General features: G+C 41.7%; 4 protein-coding genes across 6 annotated transcripts; 2 read left to right on the forward strand and 2 right to left on the reverse strand.

Moving 5' to 3' along the window:
- Positions 1 to 290: 290 nt before the first annotated feature.
- LOC311254984 (dnaJ homolog subfamily C member 16-like) lies at positions 291 to 10,437 on the forward strand. Its single transcript, XM_084349086.1, has 15 exons — positions 291 to 696; positions 886 to 952; positions 1,122 to 1,267; positions 2,250 to 2,425; positions 3,178 to 3,362; positions 3,638 to 3,742; positions 4,238 to 4,396; positions 4,630 to 4,760; positions 5,000 to 5,177; positions 5,413 to 5,595; positions 5,727 to 5,803; positions 6,082 to 6,162; positions 6,772 to 6,861; positions 7,898 to 8,068; positions 8,244 to 10,437. Exons 1-15 carry the CDS (start codon positions 509 to 511, stop codon positions 8,734 to 8,736), a joined length of 2,430 nt encoding a protein of 809 aa, XP_084205212.1. The 5' UTR covers positions 291 to 508; the 3' UTR covers positions 8,737 to 10,437.
- On the reverse strand, positions 9,718 to 13,730 carry cdab (cytidine deaminase b). The gene is made up of 4 exons (XM_084349090.1): positions 13,517 to 13,730; positions 12,193 to 12,304; positions 11,174 to 11,231; positions 9,718 to 10,917 (listed from the first exon to the last, which is right to left on the reverse strand). The coding sequence occupies exons 1-4, from the start codon at positions 13,701 to 13,703 to the stop codon at positions 10,777 to 10,779; spliced, it is 498 nt and encodes a 165-aa protein (XP_084205216.1). The 5' UTR covers positions 13,704 to 13,730; the 3' UTR covers positions 9,718 to 10,776.
- On the forward strand, positions 10,814 to 27,893 carry LOC311254985 (trypsin). 3 transcript variants are annotated; one of them, XM_084349087.1, is made up of 6 exons: positions 10,814 to 10,893; positions 21,404 to 21,578; positions 22,695 to 22,854; positions 25,194 to 25,335; positions 25,987 to 26,253; positions 27,459 to 27,893. In XM_084349087.1, exons 2-6 carry the CDS (start codon positions 21,521 to 21,523, stop codon positions 27,627 to 27,629), a joined length of 798 nt encoding a protein of 265 aa, XP_084205213.1. In that variant the 5' UTR covers positions 10,814 to 10,893; positions 21,404 to 21,520; the 3' UTR covers positions 27,630 to 27,893. The 3 variants fall into 3 exon arrangements, with proteins under 3 accessions (XP_084205213.1, XP_084205214.1, XP_084205215.1); XM_084349088.1 differs by lacking the exon at positions 10,814 to 10,893 and adding an exon at positions 21,142 to 21,246; XM_084349089.1 differs by lacking the exon at positions 10,814 to 10,893 and adding an exon at positions 21,229 to 21,246 and having other exon boundaries at positions 21,355 to 21,578.
- On the reverse strand, positions 14,041 to 17,825 carry LOC311254515 (putative trypsin-6; the record flags this gene model as incomplete). The annotated part of the gene is made up of 5 exons (XM_084348317.1): positions 14,041 to 14,518; positions 15,772 to 16,029; positions 17,123 to 17,264; positions 17,465 to 17,615; positions 17,765 to 17,825. 5 exons carry the CDS (start codon positions 17,823 to 17,825, stop codon positions 14,369 to 14,371), a joined length of 762 nt encoding a protein of 253 aa, XP_084204443.1. The 3' UTR covers positions 14,041 to 14,368.
- Positions 27,894 to 27,977: the final 84 nt, after the last annotated feature.

Consider the following 27,977-nt stretch of genomic DNA (forward strand, 5'->3'; position numbering starts at 1 on the left):
ATGGATGATTTAAGTGTATTAATTAACACATCAGAATTTCATTCATTGATGAACACATCAAATGAACAATCTAGTGTTACTGATGTTGGGTGATTTCCAAACACCATTAATACAAATAGTGGGTATTTCTCAAAACTGTTATATGTAGCCTAACACTTTTAATAGAGTGTCTTTCAGCAATATGTATGTTATCTTACATTGGCAAATATATTTTTGAAAGAGATTGGTTCAGCGGGATTTTATTTTGAAATGTGTAACCGGAAGCTAAGTCTGTCATTGCGGACATGACACTTACGGGTTGCATTAGCTAGAAAAATAATGGCCTCATCGTAGCAAACTAGCAGTATGTCGTCCGTACTTAACTTAATATTGAAGAAGTCACTATACCTGATCATGTAAGCTCTTACGTTCGTATATTAGTCCGTTACAGTGTAGCTTTGTAACGATACTTCACCGGGCAGCTCGGCTAGCTAACTGACGTCAACGTTGTACGAGGACAGTGGCAGCAATGACGGTTAGGATGTCCAGACGACATCCTCGGACATGTCCAGGCTTCCTCGCCTTGTTTCTGCTGATTTTGTGTGTGCAGTTGGTGAAAACATCCTCTGAACACGACCCCTACAAAATCCTGGGTGTCGGCAGGAGTGCGAGTCAATCAGAAATCAAAAAGGCATACAAGAACCTTGCCAAGGAATGGTGAGTGACTGACATCAGGTCCCTTAGGCCATCACATCTAGGCTGTACCAACCCCCTATTCAGTCAGCAGGGTACTGTACCACCTGAGCCAGTGCTTGTTATTTAATATAAAACGTTAACTGAGAACAATTTAACCCTGTATGACCCAGTGGCCTACATTTATGATGTCCTGTGTTGACTTTTTTTTAGGCATCCAGACAAGAACAAGGACCCTAAAGCTGAGGAAATGTTCATCAAGGTTTCTAAGTCATACGAGGTGGGTGAACATGTGTCACAACATATGCAAAAAAGCTTGCAGTGAAAGGTAGTTTCATACTAGCTTTAGCTAACACCTCTGACAGACAGTATGTGGCTCGCTCAGTGTGTTTCACTTTCTGTATCATGGTCCCTCTGCAGTTACTATAACATTAATGATCCTCTCACAGATTCTGTCTAATGAGGAGCGAAGGTCCAACTTCGACCGCTACGGGCAGATGGATGAAAACCAGCCCTTCGGCCAGTCCCAGCATCACGGTTTCCGTGGCTTTCACAACAGTTTCTACTTTGATGAGTCCTTCTTCCACTTCCCCAGGTACTGTATGTTCAGATTTGTGTAGTCTATCATTTATAACTAAGTATGTGTCACTGTCAAAATGAAAGTACCAGCATTTTTTCGAGCAAACCCTGTGTGATAGGGGAACAGGTCTCCTCTCCTGTCTCTTCTGTGTTCATAATAGGGTTGTTCTGATACTGATACCAGCAGCGGAAGTGCCTTCGATACTGGCTAAAATGCTGGAATCAGTGTTAGCAATTACACAAATCAATGCACCGATCCAATACCCCCTTATTAATATTTTTTAGAGACAAGACCCCTTTATCTATTTCTATTTCTATTTAAAGTATCTCCTCCCGGATACCCAGTCTGCTCTGATTGGTCAGCTCGCACATGCCTGTGCCAAACAACAGAGAAGCTATGCTTGATCAGTTCTTACATGCCAAACGAGCTGCTAGGCATAAATTATGCAAAAGTGTGACGCAGTGTGATGTCATGGAGTTAACAGTGGGACTACTGATGAGGCATTTCAGGGGCTGAGTTTTATGTGGGAGAGAGGAACTACTGTTGGTGCAAACGTTGACCTATTTAACCTTTAACATTATTTACATGCACAAGAAAAAAAGCAAATCAAAAACATCAAATTGAGCTCCGTGAACTTATGTGTAGGATTCGTGTTTTAGTTTTTCCAAGTTGACAATTAAAAATGGAGGAAATGTTAGTTGCAGACTTGATGTGCTTAGATGTCAGCCAAACGTCCCTATAATTTGTTTTCACATTATAATTACTAAAAGGAGAAAAGTCACTGCGATCTTTAATCTGCAGTAGATCAACAAACCAAAGGGCCTTGTTAGTTGAACTGCTCTTTTTGATGCGTTGTTTCAGAGAGGGATCCAGAAAGATTTCGAATGAGTGAACAAATTAGAGTTACAGAAAGTTTTCTCTCAGGTCGCGTCCTGACAGCACCCTGAAGGCTTTGTCTAAAAAAAGACTCACTGACTTCCTTCCGACCCTCTTCCAGGTCCAGAGACTTTGCAGACAGCAAGTACCTGCTTCACCACGCACAGTTTAATAGCGATGTCCTTCCAGACAGCCACAAGAGGCCGTATCTAATCAAAGTGACCTCTGAGTGGTGCTTTGCATGCATCCACATTGAGCCTGTGTGGAAGGAGACAGTGCAGGAGCTGGAGCCACTGGGTAAGTCTGCTGTCACCAGACTCCCATCACTCTGCCACCCCCATACACTCTGAGGATCAGGGTCGGTTTTCCTAAAGGCATCATAACATAAGGAGGCTGTTTACTCAGTTCCAGGCCATTAGGACAAATGTAATTCTAAGTGTTAAGATGCTTTACAGAGAGCAAGCCATTTCTTTAATTATTCATCAGGGCTTATTTGTTCTTTGTGGTTTCTTGGAACGAAGAGTAAATGCAGCCCCATGTAACAATCATCTGGCACAAGTTGTTGAGTTGTATCTGCTAATTACAAGTATAGTTCCCAGTGCTCGATAGAGTTAGTCCGGGTATTAAGCAGCAAAGTCCTCTGCAATGTGAGCTAGTCGCTGACTTTGTCTGCCATTTGCTGCTGAGCAGGTATCTTACAGTGTGTATAGAGCTTCAGAGCTTTTGGCTGAAAAGAGAAGACACTGAGACACTAAAAACAGATGTATGCATCTTTCATGAACCCTTTCTATTAGGCAGTCCCTTACTAATTTCAGAAACTGGAGTAAAAGTCCTTCAGCTTTGAGTGGTTCTTCTTTGATACTTTCATCATCTCTTTGACTGGAGCTGCACGGTGCTTGTTTGGTAGAAGAGAGAAGTCACTTAAAATAGGATTCATGTTTGTATTGTTTTACTGCTTAGTTTTTTGTCGCAGACACCTTCGATTCATTTGAATCAAAAATAACTGAAACTGTGTTTGCATGTTTTATTGTCCAAATCTACAACACCAGGTGTTGGAATTGGTATCGTGGACCTGGGTTATGAGCGTCGCCTGGCTAACCAGCTGGGAGCCCACCGTGCTCCCTCCATCATCGGGCTGGTGAACGGCAGGGTGACCTTCTTCCATCAGGCTGTGGTACGGGAGCACCTACGACAGTTCATCGAAAACCTGCTGCCCCAGAGACTGGTGGAAAAGGTAAATGCAACAGAAATAAATATATTACTACTACATGTGTGTATCATCAGATAGTTTTTTGTCTGGTATTTTTAATGGAAATTTTAGATACAATTCGGGCTGTGCGATATGACTGAAATCTCTTATCCCGATAGGTCATTCCACATCCAGATAATGATAAATATCATGAAATAGCACATATCCTTTAAATTTAATGAATAAATAATCACATGGAATAGACTAATATTAAATTAGCGAGAATATGTTTTTGAACTAATTGTTCATCGTTTCTCCAGATCACAGATGACAACTACCTGGCTTTCCTGGAGAACTGGCATGCGGAAAATAAGCCCAGCGTTGTTTTGTTTGACCAAGTCCCTGTTGTTCCCTTACTGTACAAAGTAAGTAACATATTAACAAACAAACTAGATTACTAGATGGTAAAGTGGAGAATGTTACTGAGGAGAGTTAATCAGTCTGGCTTTTTAAGATGGTTAGTATTCTGAGATCTGGTGCAGTTACCACCAATACACCAATAGAGAGCAGATAGATTAGACCCCAGCAGCGACTACAGACACATCTGTGTGAGCAGCTGTTTCTACTTAAACTGATTTTATTTTGTAACATTTTTTTTTACTAATGAATTAATATTTTCTTCTTTGTTACATAGATTTTTACCTGTGAATGTAGTCAAATGCACAGGGACACACATGGGAGCACATTTCAACTAATCATATTTCTTAGTTATAACTATCTCTTGTATACAGTTATGAGTTTATATAATAGCTAGCTAGTTTACCCTGAAGTCTCTCTTTTTTTTTTTTTACACCTTCTTCTCTTATTCATTTTAATGTATTTATTTTCGAGGCTCTCATCTTCCCACTCCCACTCTCCAGTTAACAGCGTTCGCCTTCAGAGACTATGTGCGCTTTGGCTACGTCGACCAGGGTGACACACACAACACTCGGCTGCTGCGGCAGTTCAACATAAACACATACGCCCCCACCATGCTGCTGTTTAAGGAGGATACAGAGAAGCCTGTTGACATCATCCAGGTACAGCCAGCACAGCTTGCAGCCTACACCATTGCTTCCTTGATTTGATAGTGATAAAACATGTTATGTCAGAAGATAGTGGCTAGATTCTAAAAGTAATGTTTTTTAGCCTAAAGGTGAAGCTCATGTTTGGTATTTCTGTCTGACAAAAACAAAGAAGTGACAAAGTAATTTGCACATGCTCTGTTTTCTTGCTTTACGCTCTTCACACACTCTGCCCTTTTTCCTTTCAGGCCAGAGGGATGAAGCGACAGATCATGGAGGAGTTTGTGTCCAACAACAAGTTCCTGCAGGTGCCACGGCTGGTCAACCAGCAGCTTTTTGATGAGCTGTGTCCTGTCAAGCAGTTCCACCGGCGGAGGAAGTAAGACATTTTCTGAGCAGATGGTCCTGCACATAATATCTCATTTGTGAAATAAGATTTGATCAAAAGAGGCGTCTACCTTGAAGAAAGAAATGAGGATAAGCTCAGTCAAGTCTAACGGGAGTTGAATTAGACATTTGACATTGTGTGACAACTGTAAGAAACTGAAGTCGTTGTCATTGTGAACTGAAATGTAATGTGCCGCCATAGCAGATGAATTGACTGTGAATGGTTTGCAGGTACTGTGTGCTGCTGATCACAGGGGAGGACCAAGCCTTCCTCCCAGGCAACAAGGCCTTCCTGGACTTTGCGTCAAGTAACAAAAAAGAGGTGCTGCGGTTTGCGTACGTCTACCAGCGTCAGCAGCAGCCTCTCTGTCTGGCACTGCTCCATAATCAGGCAGCAGTCTCACCTCAGGTCGGTGGCAGAAACACATGCATCCATACACAATCTCACTAACATGCTCCCACAATCAAATGCATGATAGAAATTAAGCCATCTGAAGAAAACAACGAGTATAATTTCTAGAGGACAGTGTGCGCCTGCTGGCAAATCTTTTATATCCAGAAGTATACAAAATTTGATATGTGTCAGATTACTGATATGTGCATTCTGAGACTCAGCTTACATTGCTATTTAACACCACTTCCAGGTGGTGATTCTTGAGAGGCGGAGCCAGGCCGGGAAGGTCCTGTACCGCTCTGTGAGCGGTGGCTGGAACGGCAGTGAGGAAGATAAGTACAGGCTTCACGAACAGCTGGAGCTCCTTCAGAAAGACCCCACCTATCTGAGCTCGGACACCACCCTGCCAGAACTCAACAACGAGATGGCCCCCGTAAGACAATGCAGACGCATACTCACCTTAGTCTTGAGGCCACCGAGCTGGGCGCTGCACTGATTGATGGGAAATCTAAACTGAACTGGAAATTTCTTTTGGATTAATGTTGTTGTTTTCTGTTCTGTCAGATGTTTCTTATCCAGTGGATGAATGCTGCCTATGATTACATCCTCCAAATATATGATGACCTTCTCTACTCAAACTGGTAAGACAACACTCACCCAGAATGTCTGCAGCATTTGAGAGTACTTTTGCTGATACATCTGAAATGTTCAGAAGCTGAATCATGCTGCTGCATTAAGATGTTGCCAGAATTACCTGATGGGGGATCTGCTGTTTTAGTGTGCCCCATTATAGCCATAATGCACCCCCTTCTAATAAAAGTGGAGGCTACATGGAGACAGCAAGGAGTGTTATTGGTTAGTAATGGCTGCTGTGCGTTTCTCCTACATGCTTCAATAACAACACGTTTTTCTCCTCAAGGCGAGAGATGATGCCCATCCTGTCGCTGATCTTCTCTGCTCTCTTCATCCTTTTCGGCACCGTCATCATTCAGGCCTTCAGGTGAGAGAGGCACAACACTGAATCAGTCTTAAGACAATGTATTTATGTGCCCAAACATCTGAAATCACTTAAATTTCTCGTACTAATTGATAGGTTCCACCGGGCACGTCTGTGTCGCGGTTTTGTTTCCATCCTTGACCCAGCCTCATACCCCACTAATAGCGTTTTAGGAGTGACACATTCTGCCTGCTCAATTGTATTTACTTGATTGGATTATGTTGATTTTTACTTGATTTTTGCGCTTCTACCACATGTAAGCGGGCTAAGTAGTTGAATGATTTCATGCTCATGCCCAATGCTCCATGCTATACCTGTGTCTTGACTTCCTGCCCGAAAATAGACTAGGCGCGTATTTTAAGTGGGGCAGAACAGAGATCCGATTCTGGACGTTCCTGATGGAATCCCGATGTTAATGAATAATTAATATATCAACTGTACAGTAGAAATTTATAATTATTGTTTAACATTTATTCATCTTTATGTCTCCTACTCAGTTATTCTTGGTTTTGACTCCAGTTCAATCAAATACAAGCTGGATAGCTTTGCCCCAAAGGAGTTAAAACAATGCGTGTCCACACTGATGATTTCCCCTGTGTGGTGTATTTTCAGTGAGCCAGGTGAGACCAAACCCAGGAAACCAAAACCAAAGGAGCAACCACAAGCTGAGGAAGATGCATCAAGTCGAGCTAGTACCTCAAGGTAATGTGGTGAAAGGAGGTGAACACGAGATGAATGCAGAACACTTTAACCAAAGGTCACAACAGATTTATGTGGGGAGCATACGTTACTCACAATATGATGCACCACAGCAGAAAAGTGGACAATAAGGACACCAAAGAACTTTGTTTGTAATTCTCACTCATGCTGGCTGAATAATGGTTTTTAAAACTCATTTTGCAGTTGAGTGGCTGTTTATCCAGCTGACAGGACCATGGGGGGTTTGTCTTAAGCACGTCCTTGAGTTGTGAAAAGAGCTCCTGCAGCCCCACAAGGAATTTCCTCATTAATAATTAGACATGACTCAGGAGAACAGTGTTAATGAATTCATGTTTGCACACACCATTTCTGACCAAGCTGCTATAAGAAGGAAGTAAAGGTGTGCGTCAATGGTTTGCCAGAAAACTGTAATTTTTTTTGTCTACAACCGGCTGATGCAGAGTGCTTTGCTGTGATGATCCGGGTTAGAATTTTAAACATCTTTACTTTACTTTTGCTCTATCAACTATCCAATATTTCAAACTTAAGGTGACCGTAAAGTTAGTTGGAGGTTGGCTCTTAAAGCATCACTGTTTGTGGACATTGTTGTGGATTTTCCACAGTCAAAACATCAATTCAATTTCTTCAAAGATACAATTTCATTGCCTGTTTGTTGTCAACACGTTGACTTTTTGTTACCAGCAATCTGGATTTTGAAATATACGGAGGTGGACATGTGAGAACATTTGGCAGCTGTGTACATACACCTCACAAGGCTTATGTGAGGCTTATTAATTATAGCACACTGCAGTAATTATCATGCTCATAAAAGCTAGCTTTAGACAGATTTCTCCACAAAGGAAAGTGCCTCAAGCTAGTAGTAAAGTATTTGAAAATGTTTCATGCTTCCACTGAGGTGCTTAAAGGATCTGTTGAGAGAGTTAATGGTGACTGTAAAACTGTAAAAAAAAAAAAAAAAAAAGAGGGGACAAACTCTATAATCCATAGAAATATAATTCCCTCTTATCTGTCCATGCAGCCGTCCTCCTAAGAAGGACTTTGTGGAGGTGACAGAGCTGACAGACATCACGTACACCAGTAACCTGGTCAAGCTCAGGCCGGGCCACATCAACGTGGTCCTGGTGCTCACCAACGCTTCCAAGACCGCTTTGCTCAGGAAATATGCCAAGGAGGTTTTTTCTTTCTCTGGGTAAGTCTCCACACTGCAGGAACATTTATTTAGTTCCCATTATTCTTTGTTTCTAGTGTTTTATTTGCACATATCAATACAAAAGTCTAAATTTGCCTTGAGACTGGTCGAGCTGGATTTTTCTTTAATTTACACTTTATCCACTAATTAATCCCAAACCCTTCTGCCCCTACAGCACTCAGACCCTCCACTTCTCCTTCCTCAACGCTGATAAGCACCGTCACTGGATGCCATCCCTCCTTCGCTCAGCTTCTGATGTCATGCAGAGCGAGGGCCACTCAGACGAGGATGAGGAGTCCTCGGACTACACTGGCCACGTCCTGGCCCTCAATGGCCACAAGAAATACTTTTGCCTCTTTAGACCCGTCTTCACAGGGGACGATCCCAACGACTCCTCATCCGAAACCTCATTCTCCTCCGACAGCAGGAGAAAGTCCCGGTCCAGGTCCAGATCCACCTCCCACTCCCGATCCAGGTCCCATTCCAGGGAGGATGGGGCCGTACCCAGGAGAGGCTCTAGCAGGGCCACCAGCATAGAAGTCCACCACAAGCTTGACAGGCTGGGACTGTGGATGGAGAGGCTAATGGAGGGTACCCTCCCCAGATTACGGGTCCCTGCGTGGCCTGCACTTGAAGAAACCATTAACAACTCCTCCACAGAGAGCTGAGGTCAAAGTAAGAAAGGTACAAATAGTTGCAGTTCTGCATCCTGCTTTAGTTCTTTAGCAAGAAAAATGCAAAACAGTTTTCAAATTATTATTTAAGATCTCTTTCATACTGGTAGGTTGCCACACTGAACTGTTGCGGCCTGTTTGCAGAACGTTTCGTTTTATCTGATAGTGTGGAGCAGGTGCAAGTTGATGGATTAGAGTAGTTTGCTACCATAAACCTGTAATGTACACATTGAGGCCAGGTCTGAGCTGTGAGACACTTCATGTATTCAGTAGAGAGACAGAAGGAGGAAAAAGGGAGATGGATCTATCAGAAAACATCAAAAGCAGATGGAGTTTCTCCTGATATGTTCTTAAAAATGTTAGTCTGAGCTATAGCACATACATACAGTCAGTCTTCACACACACAGAGGTTGTGTGAGGCTTTAGCTAGCTTCAGCACCTTATAAAGGAGAGTTATGATAGCATGCAAAGTGACTTTTCATATCGCTCCATTTTGCTGCTTGACTTTTATTTTTTTTACTGCCCCTGTATATTACCCACAGGCAGCCAATAAGCATTATGGTGCAAACATTAAGAAGCAAGCTGTGTGTGTGTGTTACAGATTAACTATAGTTCTTTGCGTTATTTCCCTCTCCTTTTAACTCTCGTCTCTGTTCATGCATATGTGAAGTCATACAGCATGGAATAAATGCTTTTTTTTTTCTCTTTTCTTTTTTTTCCTGTACTTGCTCTAAGTCCTTTAAACCACCAAGAGCCTCTTAAATTTTCTTTGCGCCTGAACACATCTTGACATCTGACAGGCCTCTATCATGAGTCTTACGTTTAGCATCATGTCGCTCAGATGGAGATTTCTGCTGTAAAAGATCAAATCTCCACATGGGTTAATACACATAAAAGCTTGGAAACTGAGCGAGGTGCACTGAATTTAAAGATAAATTATTTGTTTAGATTTTTTTTTTTTTACTTTTAGAGCTGAACTATACAATTGACCTCAGTTTGCTTTTCGAGATTTGACACAACCATTTAAAATCCAGGCATAAAGCCATAGACAAATTTACAGCTTTGTAAGCAGCAATAATCAACTCCTTCACGTAAGATCATCTGCAGTTTCACTATGTTTTTAGGAAATGGTTGATAATTGGAAAGGATTCTTCCTGGTGTTTTTCTGCTCAGACCAAGTTGCCATGTCTTGGTGCTGTTAAGTGAGCATTGAATACGCTACAAGCCAAGTCTGAATTCTGATCATGTTCGATATCATTTTGGGTGAGTTTTCCCCAAAACCTGCCTTTGTTGTCAGATTTTGCTTTCCTTTTTAGGTTCTTGTCACTTGTCTGAATCAGGGAGAAATGATGAATCATACTATATTATACTCGCCCTTTTAAAGCCTGTGCCCTTAAACCACTGTAAACGTTACTGCATGGACTAAGTAGAGCTAAAATCACTAATACATGTTTAGTGAATTTGCACTGGCAACTTAAATGTTTCACCCCCTCCATCTCCTTCTTTTACTAATGGAATAATTTGCTGCTTACCAAATAACAATTGCAGTACACTGTAACTTGTAACCTTATTTTTTCTTGTCTGTCCATGAACTTCATTTATGTCCATATCCAACTGTGAGAAATGAAGTGTAACTTATTAAAAAGAAACTCCTTTTAAGACAGTTTATTTATTAAAATGTGCAGATAAGTTTGACCTGCTTTTATATTTGTCATTTCCATTCATTCTTCTTTAAACTAAGAAGCATTTTTATCTAATACAGTACAGTATTCAGTATGTTAATGTAGGTTAATGGATCAGTTATTAAGGCACAATGAACTCCTCAGCAACTCCTCAACAATCTGGCATCTAGCCAATCACACCATACATGGATTAACTTAAATATGTGACAGTGTTTACAATCATTACATAATACAAGAACAAATATTTACCATAAATAGAACGACTGCTTAACATTTTCAGCAGCATTATTCACAGTACATGTCATGGCGGTTCAAAGAACCAAACGTGTGTGTCTTGTACTACAGTACAGGCTCAGTACTCATTAGGAATGTCAAACACTTTCTTCATCGACAGGTCTTCAGGGCCGAAGGAGCCCGGCAGCAGTTCATCCACGGTCATCTTCACGTACGAGCCGTCTGGTTTTGACAGGTACACGTCCCAATTTGGCCCAAACTAACAAAAAATAAGAGGTTATAGAAGGTAGTTAAACCCTCTTGCAAAGCAGCCCTTCTGAATGTTTTTGTATGTGGTCCTGGCAACAAAACATTAATAGGAAACTAGAATCTGTTATATGTTAGCCATGCTAGGGCAAGGCAGTGCAAATACAGTATGGTTTACCCCCAGTCGCTCGGGTGAAAACAAACATTTTCATTGTCCCATAAGGACAGCTCGATAAATGATCAAGGACTGGAAACTAAAGCATTATTACCTCTCTCATGAACTGCCTGCAGCCACCACAGGGGGAGATGAACTGGTCGTCCAGGTCACTGTGAGGAACATATGAGGATAAATGAAACAACAGGTCTGTTTGCTCAACTAGGCAAACAGTCACTTGCTTATGTGACTGATGTTTACATATGCCGATTTCTGTTTTTGATTATAAGTCAGGTCTAGATGCTACATAAATACAGTGAAAGTTTAAAACGCTCTATCCACCGAGAGATGCACACAATCTGTATTCAGAAATGTTGCCTTTGTACCAGTCATCAGGACTTCTGTAAGGGTGTGATGTCACAACTCCCTCAGCCACAGCAAGGTTTCAAAATACCGGCTGAGCTGATGTGGAAATACAGAGGGACAGTGACTGTTCAGGCCTGTGAGAGCTGACCAATCAGAGCGGACTGGGCTTTTTTAGGAGGTTGGCCTTATAGAGACTAAAAATCTAAAAAAGTCTTCTGAGGGTGAATATATTTGCTGCAGCAATGGGCAGTATGGACAAATAATGTGTTGTTTGAACATTAAATTGTATGACCCTGAATATTATCATGATGGGACCTTTAAGGTTGAACACAATGATCTTGTAGCATTAAACAATCAAACTGCAGGTTCCTCTAGTTCTGTCAAACTTTCCACACTTCCTCCTAATAACTACATCTACTATAAATCTTCACAGGTTTAGTACCGTTGCTACAGTTTTTCACAAGCCATTAAAAAAACCCTGCTCATTTGGGTCCATTATGTTTGTTCCTGCTTGACAGAGAATTTTAATTGCTTCACCTGTTGGCCAACTTTTGACTGGCTGTTAAACTCTTACATAAGACAGACTTGAGAAGTGAAACTGACTCAGCTTTGTAAGTTTTCCTGACGTACGAGGAATACGTGCAACGCGAGAAAAGTGAGTCATGCTTTGGTGAGACAGGAATGATGACGGGATGGATGCTGGCGTTTCACAGGAAATGCAGTTAACTTTCCATATTACAGTCTTGACTGTGTAGAAGTAGACATTACCTGGCAATTGCAATAGCCTTGAAATGCCTGTAGCCTTCTGACACTGCCTTCGAGATGGCATTCCTTTCTGCACACACACCGAGGTTGTAGCATGCGTTCTCCACATTGCAGCCTGGAGGAGACACGAGTATAGTCAATTTGAAACAAACGTGGACACATCTCCAACCCAGTAGCACAGATAATCTATTCGATTATCACAGTTTTATGGTAGACTGCCAAGATTATTGTCACCTATCTGACTAAATATCAAATACAGTCACAAATTTCCCCGTCTCTTCCTGAGTTATTGTGTTGAATAATGGCCAGAAAAGTGTTGTTTTTTTCAGAATATTATGATGTCACAGTGCAGTTTAACTTTGACCCTTTGGAGATAAAATCTCATCACTTCTTCAGTTTATCCTATTGGACATTTGTGTGAAATATTGTCGCAATTAAATCACAATTTTTCTCACAGCAGCCTTGACGTTTGACCCTCATCATTTCAACCTAGAGTCCAAGTGGACATCACAGACACGGAAGCGGAGAAAGTAACGAAATGGAGCCCTTCTCGTCATCAGAGGGGCTGTCTGTTTACCTCTTCCGCCTGGTCAAATAGTTACTCAGTGGGTCTTTGCACTCCCAGTTGTTTGCCAGCCATTTGACCTCCCAGACATTACTGCTGAAGGACACACGTGACATCCCTAAGCTTTGGACAGGAGAATGTTGCCTTTGCTTTTCTGTTGACAATGATTCGACATCCCTGTCCGTGTATACAGCACTGTTGACGCAAGTGACGCAATTACAAAAGGTCACCAGAACTCATGGGAAAGTTAAAATTTGCCGATCCTGAGAAATGTGGTTATTTCTCAGCCAAGTGGAATGATTAAGACTTATTCTGGTGAGGATTTAACGGTGGGCTGCTGTAGAGAGATATGTTAATTTAAACTTTCCTCACCGAGTCCACTCGTTGAACTTTCTGTTGTCAGGTAATCATTAACATACTGTAAAATGAAACTCCAATCAATGTAATGATCAATTTTTCTGTACTTTAAACAAACTGCTGTTACTTCTGCCACATTTCAAATGACCTGAAACTACAACAAAGCCGCAACAAGACTTGACTAGAACACAAGTTGCATAACGCTGTGGCTCTGACGTCTTCCCTGACTACATTAAGCAATACAATACTTTCTTTTACAATCTTTAGTCTTTAAGTCTACTTACTGACAATAGCAAACACCTTTGCAGATTATTTGTAGTAAAACCCTTAAAAAAGCATTTTTGTGTTAATACATATATAGATTTACATACATACATTTTCATTTAGGCTTCCCCTGTATTTTACCTGTAAACACGCAGTTTTCGGGGGTCAGGAGAGCAGCCCCCACCCTGAATTTGCTGTAAGGACAGTAGGCTTGCTTCTTCGCCTCCTGAGACTGGTGGATGAGATTCTTGATTGTTTCCTGGGACAAGTGCCTGCTGCCGTGGTCCTTAATATGCATCACCTCCCTGGTAAACTTGACTTGGTCCATACTTGCTCCTGGGGTTTCTTGAGGCTGTTTTTGATTCAGTGAATGAGTCTTTTGTTGCGCAGCTTTAAATGTGAATGGGACGGCGTGAAGGGGGGAGAGGGAGCAGCCACAGCCAATCACTCGGGAGGATACCAACATGCTGTCATGATGCAATGAGAAGCAGTGTTGTTGTTGCACTGCCTCATTCATTTTGTGTAGACACAGGGAAGTCCAGCCTGTTTGCTGTGACACATCTCTTAAACTAAACTAGTCAACTATTGTGCATTAGGGTGCGATAGATGATTAATAACAAAGGAGACAGTTTGCGAAAATATGTGTCTTTATTGTTAAGTCCAGCTTCTTTGTGAGCTCTGAGTCAGCGGAGAAATGTGACATGATTTTACAAGCACTTCGGGAAAACAATAAAAACACAATTGTAAAGCTATAAAATACAAAGTGCATTCAGTAACGTATATACAGTAAGTCAGACTTGGTTTTGGTTTTTGTTATAATGACCTGAATCGTCTCTCTCACGTGATGTTCACTAAGTTGGGAATCCAAGTCACTGAGGAAATGTATTCATGTTTATACATAAAAGACAACCAAAGATAAGTTTGTGTCTATTAGGATCTATTCAAATCTTCATCACAGTAGTGTCTTAAGTGGGCTTGTTATTAAAAGTCTCATCAGCTCTTCTGTGTGACCCACTTGATCCATTCGATGTAGTTTCTGACCTTGGTGTAGACGCCAGGGTAGAAAGCATAGGCGCAGCCGATGCCCCAAGATACAATGCCCTCAAATTTACCGTCACAAACCAGAGGTCCTCCAGAGTCACCCTGAAGGCAGAAGGGGAAAGAGTCAAGGTTTGACACATTTTAATGTACGTTATGAGCTCGACAGAAGAAAAATCTGAATTTTGTGTTTGTTAAAATGTGTGCTTGCTTTCTTGCTGAAAAGGCTTTTAAAGGTCCGATATTATGCTCATGTTCAGGTTCATACTTTTATTTTGGGTGTCTATAAGAAAATGTTTAAACACTTATTTTTCTTTACTGTCCATCGCTGCAGCACCTTTATTCACCCTCTGCCTAAATGCTCTGTATTAATGCATGTCTCTTTAAGGCACCCCTCTTGAAAAGTCAAGTCTGCTCTGATTGGTCAGCTCTCACAGGCCTGAGCAGACACCACCCACAGTGTTTCCACATCAGCTCTGCTGGTGTTTTTTCAACTACGGCCATGTGGGGGGCATTGTTGAGGGTGGTGACGGTATAGTTGTGACATCACAACCTTACGGAAGTTCTCTGACTCGTTTGAATTTCTAAATACGGACTGTGTGAATTTCTCTGTGCATTCAATGGTAGTTATTATTCACTTAATTTATTTATATAGGCTAGCACCTAGACTTGCTCTATCATAAAAAAGGACATGAAAATCTCACTTCCTATAATTAGGGACCTTTAAAGCTGCACTTATCTATATTTTTGTATTTACAGTCATAGTCAAAGTCCTACATCAAAGGACTTTTAATAATGTGAGTGGGGTTGCTCATACTGAGGAATCAACAGAGAATTATCACCCGACTGCATTTTTCAAAAGCAAAACAGAGCATTTTCTTTTTGGATTCATTTTTTGGCTTTCTTGCCCACAACTTTGCTTTCATCAACATTGTCTACAGCAACAGCAGGCAGCTGTTTCCAGCAAAGAAGCTCCAAAAACCTGTACACTATGTGTCCAAATGTGTAGAGGAAAACAGAGATACGAGGAGAGTAAATATTGGACTTAAAATTGTCAGTTGGCCAGAAACATGACTCCAGATAAATAAAGCTGCTGCTGTTTGCTAGTGTGCTGTGTGCAGCTTTAACAGTATCAGAAAAACAAGCAACTCAGATGGATGGTTCTCTGCTGTCAATCAAATCTCTCTCTCTTAAAGGTCCAGTATGCAGCGTTAAGTGGCATCTAGCAGACTATAGATGTGTATCTCATTTGACATGCTATTACATAACCTGGAGATATTTGATTAACAGTTACAACAAAAGTCCTCAAGATATCTCAAACACACGCACACAGTCACAGCCACGGCTCTGTGCCTCACCTGACAGGAGTCTTTCCCACCATAGCGAGATCCAGCACAGATCATGTTGTCTGTGATCCTGAAGTAGTAGTAGTACTTGCAGTTGGTAAAGATGTTCACGTCCACAGACCTCAGTTCAGGTGACAGTTGGTAGCTGTTGAGCCAGGTCACACCCCAGCCGCTGACTGTGCACCGGGCGAAGTACGCCAAGGGTGGTGAGTCCGGGTCTGGCAAAGAGGCCGGCTCGACCAAGGCATTGATTACAGCTGGACGGTCCAACTGAGCCATAAAAGAGGACATGTCCTTCAGTGAGTCAACATCAAAAGCATTTTGTGATGGTAGTGCTGTACTCTATTCACAATGTGACTAGAGAGGGTTCCTGCTAGTCTCAATGGCCTGCTCTGCTGCCTGTGCTATTGATTGATGACTCATGAAAATGGCATAAAAACACTGTATAAAATAGAATACAATGAATAAAACATGAACAGATGGAGGCTGAAAGGGATAATAAGTACATAAATGGGAAGCCAATTATTCAATAAAAGTGCTGAATGTAACTGTGACAGGTCTCTAGTTCAACAGGATAATTTGTAGCATGTTTAATGGTTAAACTGTCACATTGCACTGGCACTTGACTTTCACAGAAAATCTCCAATATGCACAATAATGAGTCAGTATTCTCACAGACTGGAAGTGAAGTCACTAGACTTCTAAAGTGAGTAATGGAAAACTCCACTGAGTCGTCCTCAGCCTGTGAGAAGACTTGTATACTGTAGTCCTCTGTATCTCTGTGAAGACAAACCTTATCGAACCATTAAGGTTATCTTAGCTTCCTGTCTGCAGTGGTGGAAAGTAACTTTTTTTGGAATTGTACCCATACTTCGTACTAATAGTCAGAATATGGAGAATCTGTCTCTTGTGAGTCTTCCCACTTTGTGCAAATGCAATACTAAATAGCTGCAGTGCCCCTTTAAATTGAATTAAGTCGTGCTGTTTCGTAAGCATTGACAAAATAAGCCTTATATAATGCTTAAATCCACATTTACCATAATATGACACATCTGTGTGAAGGGTCTCTGGAGAAGCAGCACAAATGTGGAGCAGGACAGATCAGACATCATTTTGAAATGTAAATACTGATGCAGATACTGACACAGCAACGTATATATTAAAGAGTTTTATTGCTTATTTATCGAGACATTTTTCCCTATAGTCTGTTTCAGAACTGTGTTGCAGGTCACTGAATGTCTGTGTCAATCAGTTACCAAGGTTGGTTTCAGCTCACACTCTGAATCAGAGGATCAATATTGAAAACCCTATCTGTATGAATACATAACACAACCCTTTGTTATGTTCTATAGTGTTCCATTACCTTGATCAGCATGATATCGTTGTCAAACGTCCTTGGGTTGTATATGTAGTGCTGGAAGACTGCGGACACACTAAAGGTCTGCTCCTTGCCCTCTGACGTGGTGATGCTGTGCTCACTCAGGACCACTTGCATCAAGTGACTCCTAAGGTAACACAGAAGAAGGTAAAAAAGAAGGAAGAGCTACAGATCAGACAATCCAATTATTCTTTCAATGTCACACGTCAAAACCTGATCACTGTGATATTCTTTGACTTTTGAGATTAGAAGGCAAGGCGCAGCATCTGCTTCTGTAGATCTGGCCCTCAGTGTCAGTACCACAGGCTTATAACTGCAGTAACTTACGGTCTCCAGCAGTGGGCAGCAGATACCACCCACTGCGGGTAGATGAGGGTGCCTCCGCAGTAGTGGATGCCAAAGAAGCGGAGGGAGGCTTGATACTTGATGGAGTAGGGTTTTACCTTGACACCCCCGATGATCCTCTGCCCACACACACCTAAGAGCCGAGAGATCTAACTCATAAATGAAATATTGCTCTTTTCTCTAACATAAAATAAGCTTTTAGTTATTCCTTAAGAGTTACATGAAGTCAGTCCTGTGTTCAGTGAACGGTTAAAAGTAAAGAAAAAGACAGTATGCACTCACCTGTTAGGTTTACAACAAGTACAAGGAGGAGTGGGAGGTGATAGGATGGAGCCAGGTTCATGTTTGTGACTAGGAAGAAAGAAAGAAAGAAAGAAAGAAAGAAAGACTTGAATGTAATTTTCTTCTGTCACTTTTTTAAAATTCTTTTGCGTTCTACATTCTCTTACACTCTTTTATGTACTTTGTAAAATATCCTGTATAATCAACCACCATCACTTAAAGTAGTAACTGTTGAAATGTAAAATCATTTAGTAGTACAAATGTATTCACTCCAACACAATAGGGGGTTTTCTTTTGTATGGTCCCAGCGGGATATATCAGTATATCAAGTTTTAGCCTGCAGCAAATGCACAGAAATTATTCCTCAATTTACAATTTTAGGTTACAGTGGTAGATAAAGATTCAGAGCCACCCTAAAGAAGTCGTTTTTATCTCATGTAGTCTTAAAACATTATGTCTCAACATTTGGTGTGCACTGAGAGCTACAACTAAGATCATCTCTACATGTTAGAATTGCAGTGTTTGATGATACGTTACCTTACAATCTGATGCAATATGTTAAGTTATTGACAACAATAAATAACCAAACTAATATCTGTTTGATGCAAAGCTGTCTTACCTTATCTAGAGTCCAAGTCTAGCATCCACACACTGGCACACACACTCCTCTCATGCCGGGACATGCAGCAAAGCTTGGGAACTCTCAGTCTCCTTTTATACCTAACCACTCTCACTATCATTGTTCCCTGCCATTGTACACCATATATCTAAGTGTCTCTCACACACACAAAGCAGAGAGTGTGACCTAGTATGTGACAAAAAAACCAGCAGCCTTCTCTTTCACTACACCTTTACCTCCGAGGCGCTTGTTCGCACCGATTCAGACTATTGTCTCGTAGCGAAGACAAAGTGGAGATGAAACCCAACAAGCAAGAGAAATGATAGAATATACTCGCCAGACATTTTGGTGTATCCAATGACGTTACAAAGGGATGAATGCTGAGTATCATTTATTTGCCCCCTAGTGTGCTATCAATCTGAGATGTACTGTAGCGGGACATGACAGCATTCATTCGTTCAACAGGGAAGAACTTATTCTCAGAGATCCCGTCCAATTTGGCAGAGCATGTCTTCTGTACTTGAGTTTTCCAAATGGACTGAGGGTTAACATGAAACAATCAAAGCAAACAGTGCAAGTCCTGGAGTGTTTTGGTAGCCAAATGTGCAACGTGCATGCCATGGCCTTCACAATGTCACTGTCTGAGTCCAGTTGGCGATCTTTGTTGCACATCAGGGGAAAAATTGCCAAAAAAGTAATCTAAAGTAAATGAACGTGAGTCCTTCCTCTCTTCTTCCAAGTTCCCAAGCTGCTTTTTTTTTCTTCCTTTCTTGAGTTCCCACACACAGGATCTTTTGGTCTGTAGACTAACTCATAGCCGCCATACAGTCTCCAGTCCCCAAGGTGTCAACCCAACTGTTAGGGTGAAAGGTGATAGCGTGCTTTGTTTCCCTCAGGCGCAAGACTGAGTTGACAACATGATGCTTGTGTGTGTGTGTGTGTGTGTGTGTGTGTGTGTGTGTGTGTGTGTGTGTGTGTGTGTGTGTGTGTGTGTGTGTGTGAGGCAGATGCCTTGCACAGAATTGCATGTGCAGTGTAGACGTATCAGTGGACGAGCCTCAGAGTAGCACGTGTTACTGAAATGAAGTCGGTGCACAGACACTTGTTTAGACGTTTATGTTTATTAAAGTTATGAAAGTTGATTCTGGACAAAGATGGTTTATTCTTGAGTCTCATTCCCAGGTCGTCAAAAACTGACACTTTGGGTTAGAATTTCGGGCCCATCTTTCTCTGTCTCAATTTTGAAGTGGACTCCTTGAAGGGGTTCTGGGAGGTTCCCAGCAACAATGGGAATGATTCATTTTCATGATAACTCCATCAATTGGTTACACAATGACTCTTTAGTCAAGACTATTTTCCTGTAATAAAACATCTAACATTCTTCTCAGAGGCCTTGGGGGGCCTTGCAACAAAATCTTATCAAATACGTGTCCATAGTCTAATCTGTGTCATCTTAAGGGTCCTCAACTTGAAAAAGTTTAACCACTACTGAATTAAGTGACACAATCTTAATTGTGTGAATGTTTGAGTTTGAAATTTAGTTCCGACTGTGTATTTAAAGGGTCATTTCACCCAAATTACAAAAAGTTATCATCAACCTCTACTTGAACCATGCAGATAGTCTTCTTTTTTAGAGATCTGTCTCTAGGACTCTGCCTCTAATCTTAAACAATTTAGGTGAATGATGGAAGATAATTTGTGGTGAAAATGTAAGTGTTTTATCATTGTTGTTGTTGTTGTTGGCAAAATGGCTCGCTAGCGCCTCCTAAAGAGCAGTTCCCACAGCAAGTTTCACCTAAGTATGAAATTCATCACACCTGTTAATCACACCTAGCTCTACAAAAAGTCTCCATTTACAGGTGTTGAAGCTCCTCCTACAGATTTAACCTGATCAACATCTAATTTTGTGATGAAAAGTTATTTTATGAAAAGTTATCTAAAGCATGAGTTTTTGATCAACAGCGTGGCCCTGGCAACAACTACACATGTTAATCCACAGACCCTGCTGTCAACAGTGTTTTAAAACATCCATTAATGACAGACATAAATATCCTGGGCAGGTATGAAATTCATATATGCCGGTCAGAGAGCCCCTTTAAAATTGTGTTCACATTGTGAAGACCAACTTCAGCTTAAATATTTGTATTATTTTGTAAACATCTGCCTGAGTCACGTTTGCTTCGTCTGTATTTGTGAAATAGAAAAAATAACCATATGTTTAAAGGTGAGTGTGAGTGTTGGTCCAGGAAACACCTGACAGCGGGAGGCCACACAAAGCCGTCTCTCCCATTCTCTACTGGGTGAAGCATCAATTATTCAACCCGCTCTAAATGTGGGACAAGAGGAGGTCAGGCGAGATTCTCCTCCCATGCTGTGGATGATGCTGACTTGCCAGAAGGCTGATGATGATGACAACGATGGTGATGATGATAATACTGGTGATGAACAGGGTGATGACAATGCGTTATTATCACTGCAGACACGGATTCAATAATGACTGATGATTCACGCTCGCACAGAGGAACAGTTGTGCGTCTCGGCTGCGTAGAGTAGCTCTGTGTTGTCTTGACTCAGACGTGAATCTCTCCACAGCTACAAAACACACACACGCACACACACACACACACACACACACACACACACACACACACACACACACACACACACAGTAGGCTATTGAAACATTTCAGCACGGATAAGCCTGGATGATGACACAGACAGAGCGTGCTGATACAGTATAGATGAACCTGCTCGGCACAGTACCCCGTGTTGCCATGGCAACAATGTAAGGCCTTTCGACAAGTCAGGAGAAAGAGTTGTGATAGTGGCGGGATGGCAGGGGGGAGCTGGGCAGTTTTTGAAGGTGAACTTTGTTGCTCTCTTTCCTTTTCAATCAATGCTACAGTGTTGGACCCCGGTGCTGCATGACATGATGAAGGATGAAATTAAAAACTTTTTTTTTCCCCCCCAGAGGAAACTCGAGGATAAAGGTTAATGTGACTGACTCCTTCTGTTTCCAGAGAGGAGTGGATGTCCAGGCTGGGTACAGGAGACAGGTGCAGAGGACACTGGTTCTTTGGCTGCAGCGGTGCAGCTGCTGGTATGGTGTATGACAACGGCCTGAGACCTCCACAGCTATGATGAGCCTGCTTATGTGTTTAGGTTGTGTGCTGCTGGACCTCATGACAGTCCACAGTGAGTACATCTCTGTTTCAGTTTTGTGGACAAAATACTTGATGATATCTTAAGTTTTAAATGTTGGATCTGTTGCAGTTTAACGGTCTTTGATAAATGTTCAAGAGGAGAAGTTTTATATCTCTTTTAAAGGAATACTTTGATATTTTGTGAAGATCAATCCCAGTCTCATGTCTGTGCAGTAAATATGAAGCTAAAGCCAGCGGCCAATTAGCATAGCTTAGCACAAAACCTTGAAACAGGGGGAACAGCTAGCCTGGCTCTTACCAAAGCTAACAAGCTACCAGCACTCTTACAGCTGGTTATATCTTATTTTTTTAAGCTGTAAAAGTGACGAACTTTACCGTATTTGTGTTTGTAGGGATTCGACAAAAGTTTTTTGCGAGAAAGGAAATAGCTCCCCCAAATTTTGCTATCCTCTAAACCGGCTCAGCAGTTTAGTTTGTGATTTCTTCTAATCAGGTGTCAATCAAAATATTTAAATATGCTTCTGCCTACGGGTTACAGTAAAAAATCCCAGATACTTCCAGGAAATAGTCTTTACTGTTTCCATCGTCTCTGCGACTGTACAACCTGAAGCCAATGTATAGTAGTTGAGCTGTTGCATAACAGAAAGGGAGAGCCCCCACGCTAATGTTTCAGAGCCAAAGTGAGGTGGTGACACTAGAAGGTCAGGTTATATTGGATTACCTTCATTACGCAGCGGCCTCCCAGGTGACAGAAAACCACTAATTGTTAGGCCGGGTCAATGGGCTTGAGGGGGGGATTAGGAAGGCCTCACTCTTTATGTCTCTCTTTTGTTCACTCAAAGCTCGTCATGTTTTATGAGATGGACTTTTTAAGCGCGATTGAAATCCATACCTGGGGAGCTGTGACTGTGGGATGTTCTTGGTATTTAGTGGATTAGATGAAAGCTAGAAGGAACTTTCATGTCTGTTTTCAACATGAACATGAAATATTGGTGCCATAATGATGCTTTTACATAAGTAGGGGAAAGTTTGTTTTTGGGGAAGTGGTTGTTAGGTACACTCTCAGTCAACTTTGTGATACATCTGTATACCTATAATTATACATCTGGTATTTCTTTATCCTGTAACTGTTTTTGTTTCCAAACAGGCCATGTGTTCATGCAGGGCCGTATTGTAGGTGGGCACACCGCCGCGCCAAACTCCATCAAATACATCGTGTCACTACAGAGCACCAGGGGCCAACATTTCTGCGGTGGATCGTTGGTTCACAGATACTGGGTGCTGACCGCAGCGCACTGTAACATCGGGTAAGAATGTTTAATCGTTGTCATCAATAAACTGTTGATGCTTCTTGCTGTTATTGTTGGGTGAGAACTTACAAATCCATGTTGGGAAGGTCACATGCTACTGTGTGTATTAACATTTCTAACCATGCTAGGGGCATGGATCTATGGATGGCAAAGTCTGGTTTACCACTTTGCTCCAGACTGAAATATCTCATCAACTACAGGATGGATTGCTCTGAAGCTTCTTGCATTCATTCATGTTTGGCTTGTCTGGCTCCAGACGTTTGAATCCACCCACTCCACTGAGTTTCTGTCTGATATCAGTCAAATGTTTGCCAATATGTATCCTAATGTCTTTGGCAATCCCTTGACTTTTCCTCTTGTTTCACCATTATGTTGATGCTTTTGGTTTTGAGTGACATATCTCAATAACTATTGGATGGGCTGCCATGTCATTTGGCACAGACGTTTGTGTTCCCCAGATGATGAATCCTAATGTACTTGGCTGATCTCTCAATTTTTCATTTGGCGCCATCATCAGGGAAAATAAATTGTATTCATCCGATATTTGGCTTATGCCTATATACCTCCAAAACTATTGGTGCTATTCAGCAGATGCTAGCATGCTAAACTAGGAGGAAGTTTACGCTAGTTCATCAATAACATGACCCTTGGCTAACAGCTAGTTTGTATGATGTGTTATTCCACCACATCCAAAGGCAAAAGTCTGTATAGCGGTCCTGACCACTGTTACATGCTCCCCACTGCTGATCCCGATGTGCCCCTGTGGCTGATGCTTGGCCTCCTGCCTTTGCAGGTGATGGCGGTCTGGCTGATTACGAATAACCAATAAGAGAGGGTAAGGCACTAGTCTCTGTCTCTGTCTCCATTCCACCTGACCAGAGATGGTGGTATTATGTTTTGTTTTATGTTTATCTGATGGGTGCGGTAGTTTAGTTTTCGTGGCCTTGTTTCAGTAAGGTTTAGTTGTTTCTTTGTGTTAGGTTAGACGGTTAGCCTCCAGCTCTGACAGCCCTGATGGGTTGGTCTGGGAGGCTGCCCTGTTTATTTTGGCTGGCCCATCAGTTTGTTTGTTTGATTGTTTAGGGTTTTTTTTCCCTTTGTTTGGTTGTTGTTACCTCCTGTAGGGGGTCGAACAACCACACTTGAATGTGGGGATGGAAAGCGCTAGTTGTTTGAATATGGAGATAATGCGGCACAGCCTCTGTTCGCTCACACCAAAAATATTATTATTCAGAAATAGTTGTGTAATGAGTTGGACAGGTGAAGTTCAAACCTTGCATACTTTCAAATCATGATGTGAAATCGGTTGGCCCTTACATTTTGACTTTCCAAGAGTTAGAGGAGGGGGTTTCCTAAGCTATTCAACCATCCAACAAGCAGCTCTAATGAAGCATAATGACATCTTAAGATAATGATTAAGATGCGTAACACAAGTTAGCATTGTCATACTGATTTTAGCATTAAACTCAAAGCAACACTGTGCCTAATTACACCCTCACACAGTCGCTATCATGGCTGCAGACTCTTAGTCTTGTTCTACAAGCTTTGGTTCTTTAAACCCAAAACTAATTGGTTAAAGGAAGGATCATCAAGCAAGAATCGAGGCTGTTTTCCTGCCTCCTGAATGGATTACTCCTAAATACGACTTCCCTCATGAATCGACCTGACAGTTTGAATACTTGCACAGGCAATGACGTTCTTCTGGCATTCCTTCAGTGGACTCACACAAGTCGCCGTGTAGAAGCTAACTTGGCATGATTTTATATGGAGAGCAGATGGTCCCAACAGATGCCTAAAAGCAAACATCCACTCTGCTACGCATAGGTAACGTCAAAGCGATGCCGCTTCATCGTGACGCAAAGTAAACCTGTATACAGGCCACTGGGAAGTCAACCAGCACATGGATCAACTCAGTCAGCTGACCTTGGTGCATCATTGCAGTGTGTACGTGTGTGTGTATGTGTGAGTGAAGTGTGATCTTGTCTCGGTCCAGGAAATTGGCCGTATTTCTGTTCTAGTGTCCCAGCCCTGCCTGCACACAGTAAGCCATTGTTCCCTGGCAGACTAACACTTCAGGCTTTATGGCGGCCGGGTGCTCACTCTGCACTGTGACTTTGAGTCCCGGTCATGATTTGTCATGTGTGTCACATCACATTCGCCCATCTTCCCTGCCTATTGATACACTATTTGACCCAACTAAGATACTAAAAACAATCATGATGGCTCCAGTTTATGATGTTGAAAGTAGGCCTGTGCTGATTTTGTCTGCTCTTTCTCTCTTTCGTGCTGTTTTTGTTGATGAATGTGATGTAAAATGGAAATGCCTTTTCTTTTAGGGCAGAGCACATGATGATAGTGGCGGGCGACTACACTGTAAATACCTTTGAGGGCACTGAGCAGTACGCTAAACCCCACAGACTGGTCACCCACCCCCTCTACAACAGGAGCACCAACAATGCTGACATCATGCTCATTAAGGTACAAAAGCACATGCATAGCTGTATGCCATACATTGTCAAGCTTGTTTTGTGCTTTGTTATTTTATAATTATTTCAGCATTTAATGATGTATTGAACTCGCCTATGACAGGAAAAAACATGTGAACGTATCAGTGGTTTGCAGAAATGTCAACTGCCAACATATTATCCTGGCAACTGGGCTGGATTTGACCCGGTGTCCCTCATCTGATAAGAATTTTGCTTTTAAATGTTTCAAAGTATTTGAAAACCCTCCATCCCTCTAAAATAGTCATAACTTGGGCGTTCATAGTTGATTCCATTTAAAATGTAATGCTGCTTTTTTATTATTATATAACTATATACCACATTGACACAAAGCTTGATGTGTCAGCAATCAGCTGTCTATTTAAACACGTAACATGGAGACAACATTAGCTTCATTTCGATGCTTTCTTGCCAGCTACTTGCTAACTTTGTTGCATAGAAAAATTAAAATAGATCGATGTGAGCAGAATTTGAGGGCTGTAAAACCAAAACGATACAAAAATAGAATAAAAGGCTCTGTAGACAACAAGGACTGCAGGGTTGGATTAAAATATTCAGATTGGTTTGTCACTACAAATCATTTTCTCGTTGATCCATTTGTTAATATTTTGATTTTTCTGTCCAGTTGCGAGCACCCATGGTGCTGAACAAATACGTGTCGCTGGCTCCTCTGCCCAGGCAGGGGACCGGAGTGGTCGAAGGCTTCGTGTGTCGGGTGTCTGGGTGGGGCTACCACAGCCTGGGTGGAGGCCAGGCCCCCTTCACCCTGAGGACGGTCGCAGTGCCCATCGTGTCAACTGCAAGGTGTAACAGCAGCGAGTCCTTTAACGGAAACATCACAGCAAACATGATCTGTGCCGGCTACAGGACTGGAGGAAAAGATGCATGCAAGGTACAAGAGGACAAACCTTATCACACCTTCTTTAACTACATCAGCCAGTTATTTTAAACAGCTGTGAGCTTAAGGTGTTGCACTTTAATATCCTATCTGATCCATTGTGTCAAACAAAGCCATCAAGCCCATTTTGAAATAGTAGATTCTCAGACTGTCTATATCAAATGGCACATTGTCATCCTGTTTTCATCAGCTCACATTAAAGCGAAACAACAACACAATTTTGAGACGCTCATCCCCCTGACAGTATGAGGACTCAGTTCATGATGTCAGTGTTGGTTCAGATACAAGCTTTTATTAAGCAGACGTGGCAGTGAGTCCACCCTCAGGAGTTGTATTAGTTATGATAGTTACAGAAGAGATAGAAACCCTGAAATAGCATCAGGACTGAAAACACTGCTGTAACTGTGAAGTACAGTCACAACAGCGAGCTCCAATCTGCTTATTTACAACAAGATTCTGCCCCAACCTTTAGTGTGAGAAGAAAAATTATATGAAATTCAATGTGTGATATACCAGTAGGCTATATTCTGCCTTAGGTAAAGAGCCGAATGACTAATTAAAATGTGCTATATTTAACCCTGCGGTAGGCAACTTTGTGTGCTGGCATTTCCAAGTGGCGGCAAGAGATTTGGTGAACCAACCATCCTGTGAGAACACAGTTTTATTTCACACATCTCTGTTGCTCTTTTTTTTTTATTTTGTGTTGTAAAATGACATTATTACATTTCTATTACACTTACGTTGGGACATCTACTCACATGTGATTAACTCACATGTATGCACATGTGACTCGAGGTATTTTTACATGTGAAATGTAAAATGTGACATCAGACATTTGATAAATCTACATAGAAGCCATCAATCATAATAAATATAAATAAATAGCTCAATAAATAAATAAATATTACATTAAATGCACCAAAAATAAAATTAAAAATGAATGTAGGCAGGATGTTCTTCTCTTCTCAGCCACATTTTGTGATTAAAGTCAAAATTGACAATTGTACTCCTGAATGTCTTGTTTCTTCTACAATAAAGAAGTGACCTTACTCGGCTCGGACATCTGAGACACACGAGGAGTAAATGCTGCTTGGAAATGCTCAGGCATCCCAAAGGCTTTACAGTAAATCTCATGTTTTTTCATGAGGTGCATAGTGACATGAGAGCTGATGGAGGGTGCGGTGGTCTTGTCCTTGCAGGGAGACTCTGGAGGGCCGCTGGTGTGTGGAGGACGTGTCTATGGCGTCGTCTCCTGGGGCAACGGCTGCGGTGATGCTAAATTTCCAGGAGTCTACACGGCCGTGTCCAGATTCCGACGATGGATAGATCAAACCATCTACCGGTCGTACCAACGCTGTACCAGAGACTGATGATCATGATACAACTGTGTGCCTGAAAAGAGTCATTCCCTGAAAATGTTTGTGCTATCATGGACCTAAGGTGCTTCTGTGGACCACTGATCTGATTAATCTGATCATGGTTTCAACACCAATATAATTGTCATGTATTCTCTATAACTACCTACCTGTGAACATTGGCCTCTGCCAGCTACAGTAACTGTGAGATCCACCAGAGTGGGAGCTTTTTGTTACACAAACACCTTTTTATGGAAATAAATATTCAAATTCAGAGAATATGTGGAGTCAGAGTTGGGTTTTTTTATTTCTTGAGTGAATTTTACAAGTTTAGAGGGTAAATGTATAATCATTTTTTAGAAA

The sequence above is a fragment of the Pagrus pagrus genome (assembly GCF_965226575.1).
Source record: "Pagrus pagrus genome assembly, chromosome: 3".
Classification (NCBI taxonomy): domain Eukaryota; kingdom Metazoa; phylum Chordata; class Actinopteri; order Spariformes; family Sparidae; genus Pagrus; species Pagrus pagrus.

What these genes read in the sequence shown, in the direction of transcription:
- LOC311254984 (XM_084349086.1), top strand. Translation starts at nt 509, where the DNA reads ATGACGGTTAGGATGTCCAGACGACATCCTCGGACATGTCCAGGCTTC. An exon ending in AGGCAGCAGTCTCACCTCAG is followed by an intron (nt 5,178 to 5,412) that starts GTCGGTGGCAGA and finishes CACCACTTCCAG; the next exon opens with GTGGTGATTCTTGAGAGGCG. An exon ending in AGTCGAGCTAGTACCTCAAG is followed by an intron (nt 6,862 to 7,897) that starts GTAATGTGGTGA and finishes CTGTCCATGCAG; the next exon opens with CCGTCCTCCTAAGAAGGACT.
- cdab (XM_084349090.1), bottom strand. Translation starts at nt 13,703, where the DNA reads ATGGACCAAGTCAAGTTTACCAGGGAGGTGATGCATATTAAGGACCAC. An exon ending in CGAAAACTGCGTGTTTACAG is followed by an intron (nt 12,305 to 13,516) that starts GTAAAATACAGG and finishes TGTCTCCTCCAG; the next exon opens with GCTGCAATGTGGAGAACGCA. An exon ending in AAGGCTATTGCAATTGCCAG is followed by an intron (nt 11,232 to 12,192) that starts GTAATGTCTACT and finishes TGTTCCTCACAG; the next exon opens with TGACCTGGACGACCAGTTCA.
- LOC311254985 (XM_084349087.1), top strand. Translation starts at nt 21,521, where the DNA reads ATGATGAGCCTGCTTATGTGTTTAGGTTGTGTGCTGCTGGACCTCATG. An exon ending in CTGACATCATGCTCATTAAG is followed by an intron (nt 25,336 to 25,986) that starts GTACAAAAGCAC and finishes TTTTCTGTCCAG; the next exon opens with TTGCGAGCACCCATGGTGCT. An exon ending in GAGGAAAAGATGCATGCAAG is followed by an intron (nt 26,254 to 27,458) that starts GTACAAGAGGAC and finishes TTGTCCTTGCAG; the next exon opens with GGAGACTCTGGAGGGCCGCT.